The 12,745-nt window shown below is 56.5% G+C and overlaps 1 protein-coding gene across 1 annotated transcript in view; it reads right to left on the bottom strand.

Moving 5' to 3' along the window:
* MEGF8 (multiple EGF like domains 8) overlaps positions 1–5,275 on the bottom strand; it is a 35,892-nt gene extending 30,617 nt beyond the window's left edge. Inside the window, exons 1-6 of the mRNA XM_023742760.1 lie at positions 5,069–5,275; positions 4,014–4,194; positions 3,849–3,937; positions 3,016–3,431; positions 2,248–2,393; positions 1,986–2,108 (exon numbers count right to left, since the gene is read on the bottom strand). Coding sequence (XP_023598528.1) covers positions 1,986–2,108; positions 2,248–2,393; positions 3,016–3,431; positions 3,849–3,937; positions 4,014–4,194; positions 5,069–5,275 — 1,162 coding nt within the window. The remainder of the gene's footprint in view (positions 1–1,985; positions 2,109–2,247; positions 2,394–3,015; positions 3,432–3,848; positions 3,938–4,013; positions 4,195–5,068) is intronic.
* Between the last annotated feature and the right edge of the window lie 7,470 nt (positions 5,276–12,745).

Here is a 12,745-nt window from a genome sequence, read left to right as displayed (position 1 = left end):
GAAGCCCCAGACAGGCTGCCTCGCTCTCACTTGTTTTTGTTTGGCTAGCACCAGCTTCCCTACTGGTGACTGGCCGATTTTCCTCTGGAAAACCACCCTCTTCCACTCCAAATCCACAAGGCTCAAGTCAAGTTTTCTCTGCCTCTTGCAGAAATGGAAGTTCAGCCAATCAGAGTCTCAGTGACTGGCTCAGGGATGAGTACGGGACCCATTTCTGGGCAATAAGAGTCCATCGTGAAACTTTCGTGACAATTCTTGGGAAAAAAGCACTCTCTTCCCCAAGAGCTGCTGGTGATCATGTACAAAAGGCAAACTACTAAAGACTGAAGTGAACTCAGCCAAGAGTTGGAGAGAGATATATGGCTGATGCCTTCAGGTGAGCACCTGGATCCAGCCCTGCCTGAAATCAGTGTCCTGGAGTTTTCACACGTGTGAGTCAAGAAACTCCTTTTTGCTTAAGCCAGTTGAGATGGGTTTCAGTCACTTACAACCAAGAGGGCTGACAGGTAAGTGGTCAGAGAACGATGATTTCCCCACCATCTTGTCGTTGTTCTCAGGTGCCGTCAAGTCGATTCCGACTCACAGCGACCCCATGTACAACAGAATGAAACACTGCCCGGTCCTACGCCATCCTCACAATCGTTGCTATGCTTGAGCCCATTGTTGGATTGTTGCAGTCACTGTGTCAACCCATCTTGTTGAGGGTCTTCCTCTTTTTTGCTGGCCCCTACCTTACCGAGCATCATGTCCTTCTCCAGGGACTGGTCCCTGCTGATAACATGTCCAAAGTACTCTCCACCCTCTTACTGACCATAGCCACTGTAAGGGCATGGGACTTCGCCCCGTGAATCACAGACTGGAAAGGAGGAAGACACCTCCAGAAACCTCACACTTTGGCCCCGTAAGGGGGCCTAGCAGAGGGACGGGGAGAGGATCCCTGGAACGGGGGCCTCAAAAGCCAGGCCTGGGCTTCATTCCTAACATCATACAGGGCTCCTTTGGGGCCCTTCCTCCTGCCTACTCCTTACGTGTTAACGTTCCTTTCTTAACACCTGTCCTCTGTCTCCTTTTCGGAGGGAGGGGAAGGGAAAGCCGCTCAGATGGGCCCCTGGGAAGTCCACGGCCCCCTGAAAGGGTATGTCCAGCTTCTGTGTACAAGTGTCTTTCTGGAAAGGGTCTGTGGCTCTCAACCAATTCTCAAAGCAGTCTCTGATCCAAAGAGTTAGGGTGATTTCTCCACGCCCCTTCCCTGGAGAGCACTCTGGCCCCGTGGCGGGACCCTCACTGCTATTAGGAAGGTAACACGCGAGCCTGGCTGTCCTTGAGCATCATCTCAATTTACTCTCATGGCAGCCCAACAGCTTAAGTGTTATTACAATCCTCATTTTATAGAGGGGGAGACTGACTGAGGCCCAAAGAGATTTGTTGCTGTCGTTAGGTGCTGTCGAGTCGGTCCCGACTCATAGCAAGCCTACACACAACGGGATGGAACACTGCCCAGTGCTGCGCCATCCTCACAATTGTTGCTATGTTTCAGCCCACTGTTGCAACCACTGCAAATCCACCTCGTTGAAGGTCTTCCTCTTTTTCGCTGACCCTCTACTTGACGTCCTTCTCCAGGGATTGGTCCCTCCTGATAACACGTCCAAAGTAAGTGAGATGAAGTCTCGCCAGGGAGATTAAGTGATGATTTTTGTACAAGTGGTTGCTTGAGCCCAGCTGTCCTGGCTCTGCTCCTGTGCTCACTATGTGACCTTGGACAGGTCACTTCTTCTTACGCAGTTCCCTGGGGTGGCTGGACACTGGCAAAACCTGGACTGGGCCTAGATCTGATGCTGCTGTAACGGCCTCCCATCTCTATGACGACAGTTCCTAGTCCTGCCTCCAGTCCACGGTTGCCTCCCAAGGCCCACTCCGACAGGACACCTGGCTCACTCAGACATGAATCTCAGGAGCCTCTCAGGGAAGCAGAGGGGGCCACTCACCCTCGGGGGTGCCTGGGGGGGCAAGCTCAGCCCCTGACACCCACTGATGGCAGCCGAGGTGGTAGAAGAAGATGCCGTCTTCGTAGCACTTCTCCTCCTGGTAATGGGTGTGAACGTTGCCCCCTGGGAAAGGAGGAAACAAACGGGTACTGCTGGCAAGCCTGAGGGTGGGACGGGGGCACCTACGCAGGGAGCCTCAGCTCAGGGTCAGGCTCGGGCCTCCGGAAGGCGGGAAGGCAGGCGGGATCCGGGGGCTCCTCACCATAGACCACCATGTAGTTGCCCAATACACTCGCTGTGTGGAAGGCTCGCTCCCGTGGGCCCTGAAGCCCATCCCGGCCCTTCAGGGTTGTCCACACACGCTGATCCACGTGGAAGAGCTCAGTGGAGTTCACCCGCACAGAGAACCTGCGGGAGGGGGCAGGGCAGAGGCTCAGGCAGGAAGGGCCTCTCTCCCTCCTCTGGGCTCTCAGGAATTGTGGGATCACCCAGGGCCGAGTCTAGGCCTATGGCCCCCTCTGAACTCGAAGCTCTCCAGGCGCAGGACTGGGTCTGACTCATCTCTGGGTTAACTTCATAATCTAGCAAGGGCTGGACACCGAGCAGTCGGGTTTGAATAGATGGATGGGTAGGCGTGTGTGGGGAGATAAATGACCAACAGATGGAATAAAACATCGGAGAATGAAACAGAAATAATGCCAATGCTCACAGACTGTGAAGAACGTAACCAATGTCACCGAACAATTTGTGTAGAAACTGTTGAAGGGGAACCTAAGCTGCTGTGTAAACCTTTACTGAGACAAACATTTAAACAAAAAGACTAGAGAATGAGTAAATGGGTAAATGAATAAATGAATGAAGCAGTGAGTAAATGAATGGATAAATGAATGGATGAATAAATGGAATGAATGACGGAGTGAGTGACCACAGGAGTCTGTTAGCAGATGAAGACCACAGGGAGGCTGCCAGGCCCAGCATGTTGGGCCAAGACCGGCCCTGTGGGGTGGGCATTGTGGGGCACATCACTCACCGGGCAGTGGAAGGCCGGTGTCCCCCGTGGACCAGCAGGGCACGGGAGGGGGCATGGAAAACCATCGAGTGGCCGGTGGCAGCAGGGGGCCGCCCGCCCTTCGGGATCACCTGCTCCCAGTGACCCCCACCGGCACTGTTGAGGTGGAAACGGAAGAGGCCGGAGGAGAAGAGGTCGTGCTGGGTGCGGCCACCAGACACATAGAGCCAGGTGTTGTCCACCAGGGCGGCCGCGTGGCCTGCCAGGCCTGGGGGCCCTGAGGAGCTGGAGGCAGGTGGTGCCAAGAGCTCCCAGCGGCCCCCACCCAGTGGGTTAAAGGCCCACACGTCACTGGTGAGGGAGCCATCGGCCAGCTCACCGCCCATCAGCACCAGGGAGCCAGCCCATGCCACAGCCACGTGGGAGTGACGAGCGGCCTGTGAGGAAGAGACAAGGAGACAGGGATGGAGAGGGAGGTAGATGGTGACACAGACAAAGAGAGTGACAGACAGCGCCAGAGCCAGAGAGATGCAAAGACACAGAAAGAAGGAGAGGACACATGTAGACACACAGAAATCGAGACAGGGACAGAGCTGTACAAACAGGAAGAGAGACAGAAAAACAGGGATATGCAAATAAAGATAAAGAAAGTGAGATGAAAAAAGAGAGTGAGAAGGAGCAGCAGGAAGACAGAGATAGGAGGAATGACAGAAAAGCAGAGAGGAAAGGTGGAGACTGGCAGAAGCAGGTGTTCTGGCACCAAGCTGCGCATGGGGTGCTAGGGGGCCGCTCTCTGGGGCCCTGGCTGGGCCTGGCAGTCAGAGTGGACAGCAGGGCAGGGGTGGGGTCCATACCGGGGCAGGACTGAGGTCCCAGCGCTCCCAGGTATTGGCCGAGAAGTTGTATAGGACGAGGTCGCCCAGGGCGTTGTTGAGGTCCTGGCCTGTGGAGGGTCGACGGTCTCAAGCCCTGGCCACACTGCCAGGCCTCTGTAGCCCAAATGCATCCCATCTGCTCACCTCCAAAAACAGCCAGCAGCCCCGGAGGGGACAGGAAGGCGCCAGCTGCCCCAATACGGGCAGAGAAGGCGGGGTCCCCAGCACTCACGTTGTGCCACCAGCCAGCCCCCTGGTTTTCCCACAGGTGCAGGTCACAGGCGCGTCCCAGGAAGCCGGGCTCACAGCGACATGGTCCCAGAGGCTGGGGGGAAGGGGACACAAAGACAGGGAGAGAGAGGGAGAGAGACGGGGGGAGGCAAGAGACAGACAAAAACAGAGCCAGATTAAGACAGACAGCGGCAGAAAGAGGGAGAAGAGAGACAGACAGGAAGGGAGAAAATGGAGAAAAGAGAGGCAAAGGGGGAAAGACAGACAGGAAGAAGGAGACAGGCAGACAAATAGAGAAATGAAAAGAGACCCAAGCGAAGGGAGGCAAAGAGGTGGAGATAAGAAGACAGACCCAGAGACCAACAGAAAAGGGGAGAGAAAAAGAAAAAGCCGCACGAAGAAGAACACGGATAGATGGACAGAAGACAGGTTGGAGAGGAAAGACGGTCAGTGGTCCATGTCCAGCCCCGGCTGAGAGAGCTCAGACCTGGGGCAGGCAGGGCTCAAGCGATCCAGGCCCACAGCTGGATGTGGACAGCTTCGATACAAGGTCAGGTGTCAAAGTTTGGAAGTCATGACCGGGGGCCCAAGGCCAGATGGAGGGGCTGAGGTGGAGGATGGAGTTGTGTGTGGCAAGAGGAAGGAGGGCAGGGTTCACAGGTGAGAGGTGGGGTTACACATGAGGACGGAGGGAGTTCAGGCAGGGGGAGGGTCACAGGTGAAGGTGGGGTGAGGTTGGAGTAACGGGGTGGGGTGGGTAGGATCTGGAAGGAAAGGGTAGCATTGTCGGTGAGGGCAGGGTCTCTGGTGGGGTTGGTGTTATGGGGGCGAGTAGGGTGGTGGGGACAGTTCAGGCAGCGGGCAGGGTCCTGGTCCTGACAGGGGTGTGGATACAGAGAGGGTAAGGCCTGAGTGGGGGCCAGATCTAGGAGATGGGAGCAGGGGAACACAGCTGGGGACAGGCTCACCGAGGCACAGGTGCCGTGGCTGCCACAGTAGGCAGAGCACTCCTGCAGGCCGCAGTCCAGGCCGCCCCAGCCCGGCTCACAGACACACACGCCCGGGGGCCGACACTGCCCGCGGCTCCGGCAGTCCCCCAGGCACAGGGAGAAGCGGAAGGAGGCGTTGAAGCCCAGCAGGTTGTAGTTGGCATCGCTGAAGAGGTGCAGCAGCATCTGCAGGCACAAGGGGGGCAGGGCTCTGGGGGCTGGGCTGGGCAGGTGCTCTCCCCACAACCCCCCACCTGGATCCTCCAGCCGCACCTCCCACGGCCCCCATCCCTACCAACCTTGCCCGAGGAAGCCTCGATGGGTGGAGGCCGGGTGCTCCCGCTCAGACTGGCAAGCAGGGGCCCGCGGGGGGAGTCACCGTCATACACGAACAGGTAGTCGTATGTGCACTCTGTGTCCAGGAAAAGGAAGTCCAGCAGGATCCGGTGCCGGGGGCTTGGGGCTGGGCAGTCAGAACAGGGGGGCTGGCTCAGACAGGGACCCTCTCCCCAGGCCTCCATGCAGCACTCACAGACACCCAGTGCTGCTCTGGGTGATGCTGAGGGCCTGAAGGTGAGTCAGACCCAGGCTCATAGACCAGGGAGGTCAGAGCTGCGAAGGCAAGAGGGGCAGAAGCCCAGAGAGCGAGTTACAGACCAGTCCTGGACAGGACCCCTGACGGCACGTGAACACCGCCTGCTGCTCAGTGGGAAAGCTAAGGGCAGAGAGAGGAGACTCCACCCCACGGTCCCCCACGGGGCGGGAACCACGGGGTTCCCGATGCCGTTTCCTTCCATTTATGCCCAAGCCTCAGATGTGCCCAGGCCTGGGGGTCAGGGGCCAGGCCCTAGCAGAGAGCATACTCCACAAATAGAAAGGGGCTTGTGAGGGCCCCCTCTTGCAGGCCAAACAGAGCTCTGGGGGAAGAGTCCCATTTGTCCCCCTGGACAAAGGCCTAACCTTGGAGCTCATGGCTCCCCTCTGCCCAGAGTCTCATGGCTCTGTTTATTGCAGTGGTTAAGGACATGGATTTTGAAGCCAGACTGCCTGGGCTCAAATCTTGGCCCTGCCACTTACTTGCTACTAGCTGTGTGACCTTGGGCAAATCACCTAACCTCTCTGGATCTGTTCCTTCATCTGTAAAACGGGGATACAGTGCTATTGTGGTGGGTTAAAAATTTTTAGTCACACCTCTCATTGAGAGGTGGGATCTAATTCTTTGCCACTTGTATCTGGGATGGCCTTAGTGACTTGCTTGGTCAATAAAAAGCAGTGGACGTGACGTTCTGGGACTTCCAAGGCTAGGTCATAAGAAGCCTTGCAGCTGTCCCCTGTGTCTCATGGGAAGCTCCTTCTCAGAACACACCTGTCATGCTGTGAAAAGCCAAAGCCACATGGAGAGGCCACGTGTAGACACTCCTGCTGACAGCGCAGCTGAGCTTCCAGCTGACAGACGGCATCAAATGCCCGTCCTGGGAGTGAGCTTTCCTGGACGTCCGGCCCAGGTGAGCCCTCACAGGACTGCCGCCCCAGCTGACATCTGACTGTGTGGAGGTGTGCGAGGTGATAATACACATAAAGAGCTTACAACCCTACCTGGCACATCGGAAGTGCCACTACGCCTCGCCCTATCCCTATTCTTGCTCTCTGCCGGATCCTGGTTCCAGAACGTTCTCTCATCCCACATCCCACACTGGGGGCTTACTGGGACCACTGCAGGCAGCTCAGGAGAGCCCTCTGGGCTAGGGAAACTAGGACCCTTGGGTTCTAGCTCTGCCCCGGACCTGCTGGAGGACCCTGGGCCAGCCCCTCCCCCCACGGCCCTCAGCGCACTCATCTGGATACTGGAGGTGCTTACCCACCACTCTCTAGGGGTGTGACCTTGGACCAGCTCCATGGGCTCTGTGAGCCTCGGTTTCCTTGACTGTATAGTGGGGCTAATTCTCCACACCCACCAAGGCTGGTGTGAAGATTCGATGAGATGATGCCTCTAACCAGCCAGTCTGGAGCCAGGGTACTACACAAATGTTCCTGCCCAGCCCAGGCCTTGTCCTCTAGGACCACTGATCCAGCCTCCCAGCCTCCAGTCTTGCCTTAACATGGCTCCCTGAGGTCTCTTCCCGACTCAACACCTGTCCCTCCCCTGCTCAAAACCTCCCATGGCTCCCCTACACCTCCAGGAGAAAGTCCAGCTCCCTAACTTAGCATCTGAAGCCTGCCCTTGTCTCACATCACTGAACTGCTTGCGGCTCTGCAGGAAGCTGGGCCTTTGTGCAAGCTTCTCCCTCTGTCTGAAGTACATTCTCTCTTCCCACCAGCAGGCTTCCCCATCTCTTCCAGGAAGCCTTCCCTAATGCCCCTTGGCGGGGTTAGGGGCCCCTCTTCGGGGTTCCCACACCCCATCACAACCCTCATTCCTCTGGGCCAGGACCATCTGTGTCCAGGCCTGACTTCCTCTGTAGCCTGGGAGGCACTCAGGGCAGGGTCTGGGCCTAATTCACTTTGGGGTCCCTCCCCGGCATTGCCCAGCACGAGGCCTGGCCCTGAGCAAGGGCTCAGGAACTGCTGGGTGGCCGAAGGAGGGAACGCACACAAGAAAGAACACCGAGGTCGGCAGCTCTCCCTCGGGCGCCTATGAACAGCACCCAGATCCCCAGCCACAGCCTGGGGAATGCAGAACCATCACTCAGCCCAACCAGGCAACCGGACCTCCGGGAACCTCACCAGCCTCCACCAGACTATAAAGCTCTGTTCCCAGAATCACAACAACTACATCTTTGTCAAGTGCCTGCTAGAGGCTGGCTCACCACCTGCCTTCCCCAAGTTCCTTCCCAAGTTCCAAGTCTCTTGTTTCTACCCAACCCCACCAAACCCCATCCCAGCCAGCCAGAGATCTGACCCTAAAACACTCCTTTTCGAAAGCACCCAGGATGCCTCTAATCCATGAGGCTGTCACCAGAAGTACGTACAATACAGTATGAAAGTACTGCAAAAGTGGGTTGGTTGTTTATTTTTTAATAGATGGGGCAATATGTTGGTTCTCAGAGGTGACAGGCGTGGGAAAGGACAGGAGATCCAGGGGGGTCTGCGGGTCTCCTGGACACCTCCCTCACCCCCACATCCCACCAGCTGGTCCCCAAGCCTCACTGATGACACGTCACAAACGTCTCTCTGTACTGTCCCTCCTCTCTTCCCCCTCAGCCCCTGCCCCAGCTCAGAACTCATTCTCAGACCATCACACACAGTCTCTGGTCCGCCCCAACCCAGGCTGACAGAGATGTCCCACTCCTGCTCAAAATCCTTCCATGGATCCCCAGTAAACCCAAGAGAAAGGCCAAGCTGCTCAGTGTGACACTCGAGGCCCTTCTTCCCCTGCTTCTGCTGCCTCCTCACCTCCCAGCCAGATCAGACAAACTTAGAGTTGGATCCTAAGACACAGCAGCCCCTCTCGTGTCTTCACAGAGACCATTCCCTTTTCCTACCAGTAAACTCCTATGCATACTTCAGAACCCTGCTCCAGTGACTGCTCCTATGTGATCTCCAGCAGAGTCTTTTGCCTCCCCTAGGCCCTTCTACCCAGCCCTTGTACCTCCCTCTGCCTCAGTCCTGAGCATACTGGGGGCTGGGACTGTGTGTCCAGTCCTCTCTCTCACCAGGCTGGGACTCCTCAAGGTCAGAGAATGATTTATCCACCCTCCCCCCATTTCCCATCCTCTTCTCATGCTCAGCCCGAAAGGAACTGGCCCATAACTCACACAGCAGCCACAGAGATCTTCTAAAACATAAATCAGATCATGTCTTTCCCCTGCTGAAAACACTTCCATGGCTCCCACTGCCCCTTGATAGAGACCAAGCTCTGCAGCCTACCAAGGCCTTGTCACACCTCCAGCCTCTGCCCGTGGCATCCTCTGTCTGGGACACCCCTACCTCTCCCTGGAGTCCAGCCCCTACATTCGCTGCTCCACAAGGCCTTCCTCAACTTCTCCAGCCACTGCCTCTGGACTTCTCTTCATGGCTCACTATTGCCCTCAAGATACGGCTCAAAATCACAAGATCCTACACCCTCCAGCTCCCCTCGTCCCCTCAAGCCTCTGGCTCATTTTGTGTCCTCTTGTATTCTGTGTTCTAGCGCACTGGATTTCTAGCTCCTCGAAAGCATCACACTCTTCCTTCCAGGCCTCTGCAGGGGCTATTCTTGCCTGGAAAGCCCTTGCTGCGCCCTCCTACACATGCTTCCGGTTTTGGCTCAGATAGACCCCAGGCTAGGGCAGAGCCTCCTCCAGGTTTCTCCATCTCCCCGCAGTGGGTTTATCTCTCCCACTGGACTGGGAGCCCATGAGGGCAGGGCTAAGGCTGTCGAAGTCAGCAGCACGTCCCCAGCACTGCCCCGCACAGGCCTCGGCACAAAGCGTCCATCAGTGAACAGTTAGTGGATAAAAACATAAATAAAAATGAGAAAGAGATGCTAAGGGATACGTTACATCCTGGGGAGACAGCCGTGAACAAGACAGACACAGTCCCTCCTCCTGGCCAGATCAAATGTGCCAGGTTCCCTCTGCACTCAGGGCCTCTGCACAGGCTGTTCTTTCTTCCCAGAATACTCTTCCTCCTCCTCTTTCTCCTGGATAAACCAAAATAAACCAAACCTATTGCCGTCAAGCCGATTCTGACTCATAGCAATCCTACAGGACACAGCAGAACTACCCCAAAGGGTTTCCAAGGCTGTAATCTTTACAGAAACAGACTGCCATATCTTTGTCCCACAGAGCAGCTGCTGGGTTCAAACTACTGACCATTCAGTTAGCAGCCAAAAGCTTCACCACTGTGCCACCAGGACTCTTGGATAAAATCCAAACCAAATCGTTGCCATTGAGTCAATTCTGACTCTTACCGACCCTACAGGACAGAGTAGAACTGTCCCATAGGGTTTCCAAGGAGCAGCTGGTGGATTCGAACTGGCAACCTTTTGGTTAAAGCAGCTGAGCTCTTAACCACTGCGCCACCAGGGTTCCAGGCTCTTGAATAGTTCCTATTAATCATTTAGGTCTCGGCTCAGACGTCTCCTCCTCCAGGAAGCTTCTACTCCCCACCCTCCTCCAGGTCAGGCGCCTCCTCTGGGTTCCCACAGACCCCTGGGCTTTCTCTATTACTGTCCTGGTCTGTCACTGTCTGTTGATGTATTTGTCTTCCCCACTGGACCCCAAGCCTCAGGAACTGCTGAGGCTGACTTGGTGTCTGCTAGGTCCCAGTGGCAAACACATCTGGTACATAAATGTCTAAAAAGGTACTTACACTGCAATACTTTAAAAATAACAGGAATAATAATCCTAACCCCATTTATTGAGCATTTACCATGTGCCCCGCCACTCGTCTGTCAGTCTGTCATGCTTGCATGTTGCCATGATGCTGGAAGCTATGCCACCAGTACTTCAAATACCAGCAGGGTCACTCATGTGGACAGGTTTCAGCGGAGCTTCCAGACTAAGTCAGACTGGGAAGAAGGACCTGGCGATCTACTTCTGAAAAAACTGGCCAGTGAAAATCTCACGGATAGCAGTGGAACACTGTCCGATATAGATGAGTCCCCCAGGTTGGAAGGCGCTCTAAATACATAGTGGCTGCGTCAATGGGCTCAAACATAGCAACGATCGTGAGGGTGGTGCAAGACCAGGCTGTGTTTCGTTCTGTTGTATGTAGAATCGTTATGAGTCGGAACCAACTCGATGGCACCTAACAACAACGTACTATGTGTCAGGCATGTTAAAATACTTGGTCTAGTTCAATCCCAACAATCCTGTGAGGTGGCCACTACTATCCCGACTGGGGGAGGGCGACTGACACTCAGGGAAAGGAAGCTGCTTGCCCAAAGTCACAGTGGTAATAAGTACTAGAGCCCAAGTTCAAAGCCAGGTGGTTGGTCTCAGAGCCTGAGTTTCTAGCTGTCACTCAAAATAGCCCTCACTGCTGCCCCTGGATTGTAACTGTCCACCAGACTTCCTTGCCTTCCGTGGTAGGGCTTAGGTAACCCCGGTGCCCAGCCTTTTAGAGCAAAAGGCCTGGCCCAGAACCCCACTCTAGGAATGTGGTGAGCGGGTGAATGAGTACACGAATGAATGAGTTAGCAAATGAGTGAGTGACCGAGGCGGCCCCACTCACCCTCGATGAGCCACTCGCAGTTGCCATTGACGCTGTAGTTGCCCGCACCATCCGTCACGAAGCCTGGAGCCTCCCGCAGCACCTGCCGCTGCCCCTTGCAGTCCCCTGCCCTGGCCCCGGGCGACAGCGGCCCCAGCACGGCCAAGACCAGCGCCAGCACTCCGCCCAGAGCCGGGCCCAGCGCCATGGCCGCCTTCTGCCGCGATCCTTAGAGACAGGACTGGTCCTAAAAACCCGGACAAGACCCCCTACCTGGGGTGAGCAACCTCTATAAAGGGAGCATGCCCTTGTAGACCGGGGAGGTCCAGAAGCCGCAGTCCCTGCTAAGGGAAAGGCTGCTGTAGACAGGTTCTAGAAGCCAAGGGGCTCACTCTATAGACTCACGGAAGTCCCTGTAAATGGAGCCGCTATGGACGGAGCTGGCCCCTAGGGACCCTGAGAGTCTTCTATAGACACGGGCCCCCATAGACTGGCAGAGCCCCCAAACGGTGTTCAGCAGCTACAGACGCAGGCCCCATGGCCCGAAACGGCCCTTATAGATGGGTGGGCTCCCTAGGGGCGTAGGGGTTGATAGCTCGGCCAGGGCCTCCATACACGGGGCCGGGGAGTTGGTGCGGGCCCGAACCCGCCAGGCCCCGATGGTCCCGGAGAGGCCCCTCCAGCCGGGGGCGGGGCGCGAGCGGGTGCCGGGTGCGGAGCCCGTCTTCAGGGGCTCGGGTCCTGGACCCCATAGACGCCCTCGTTTGCTCACCCGCCCGGGCCTCCCTCCCGGAGCCGGATGGGCCAGATCAGAGAGATGAGGGGACGCTCGGGCCAGAGCGGCCGGGAGAAGACCCACTGGGATGGCGAGGTGGGGGGGGGCCGAGCGGCCGTGGTGGGAGGGCCGATGGAGAGGAGGCGAGAAATCGCAGGGCGGCAAGTCAGAGCGGCCCTGGAGGACTGCGGAACGCCCAACCCCACCCCTCTGGAAAGGCAGACTTCCGGCAACTTCCCCGCCCATTTGTTTCCAGCCGCATGCGCAGCAGTGACCACCTTGGCCTGAGAAGGAGGAATCACGCATGCGCAGTGCCAAAATCGTAACCCAAGCTCTGGGCGCGTGGGTGGCTTAGCAAAGTGTGTGCCACTGGAGGGCGCCTCTACCTCTGACTGGGAAAGGGATAGTAAAAATAAAGCGGAGGTACAATAGAGGGCTCTGCAGTATTCATATCTTCATTGTTCCCAGGTTCCGGGTCAACATAAAAGTCAGGTTATGCAGGCCCTTTGCCTCCTGTCCCGAAAACCCTGGTAACTAGTGCGTAAGAGCTATGGCTGCCACCAGGCGCTCCTTGGAAACCCTATGGAGCAGTTCTACTCTGTTCTATAGGGTCGGTAAGAGTCAGAATCGACTCCAGGACAATGAGCTTGGTTTTGGTTTGCCTCCGGTCACTCAGGTCCGGGGCCTGGAACGGCTGTTACTCAGCCCTCCTCTGAGCAACATCAAGATGTGAAAAAGGCCACCTT

This window comes from Trichechus manatus, unplaced genomic scaffold, assembly GCF_000243295.1.
Source record: "Trichechus manatus latirostris isolate Lorelei unplaced genomic scaffold, TriManLat1.0 scaffold00216, whole genome shotgun sequence".
Lineage (NCBI taxonomy): Eukaryota > Metazoa > Chordata > Mammalia > Sirenia > Trichechidae > Trichechus > Trichechus manatus.
The sequence above is the reverse complement of the archived record's forward strand: the minus strand, read 5'-3'. Positions and strand labels throughout refer to the sequence as shown.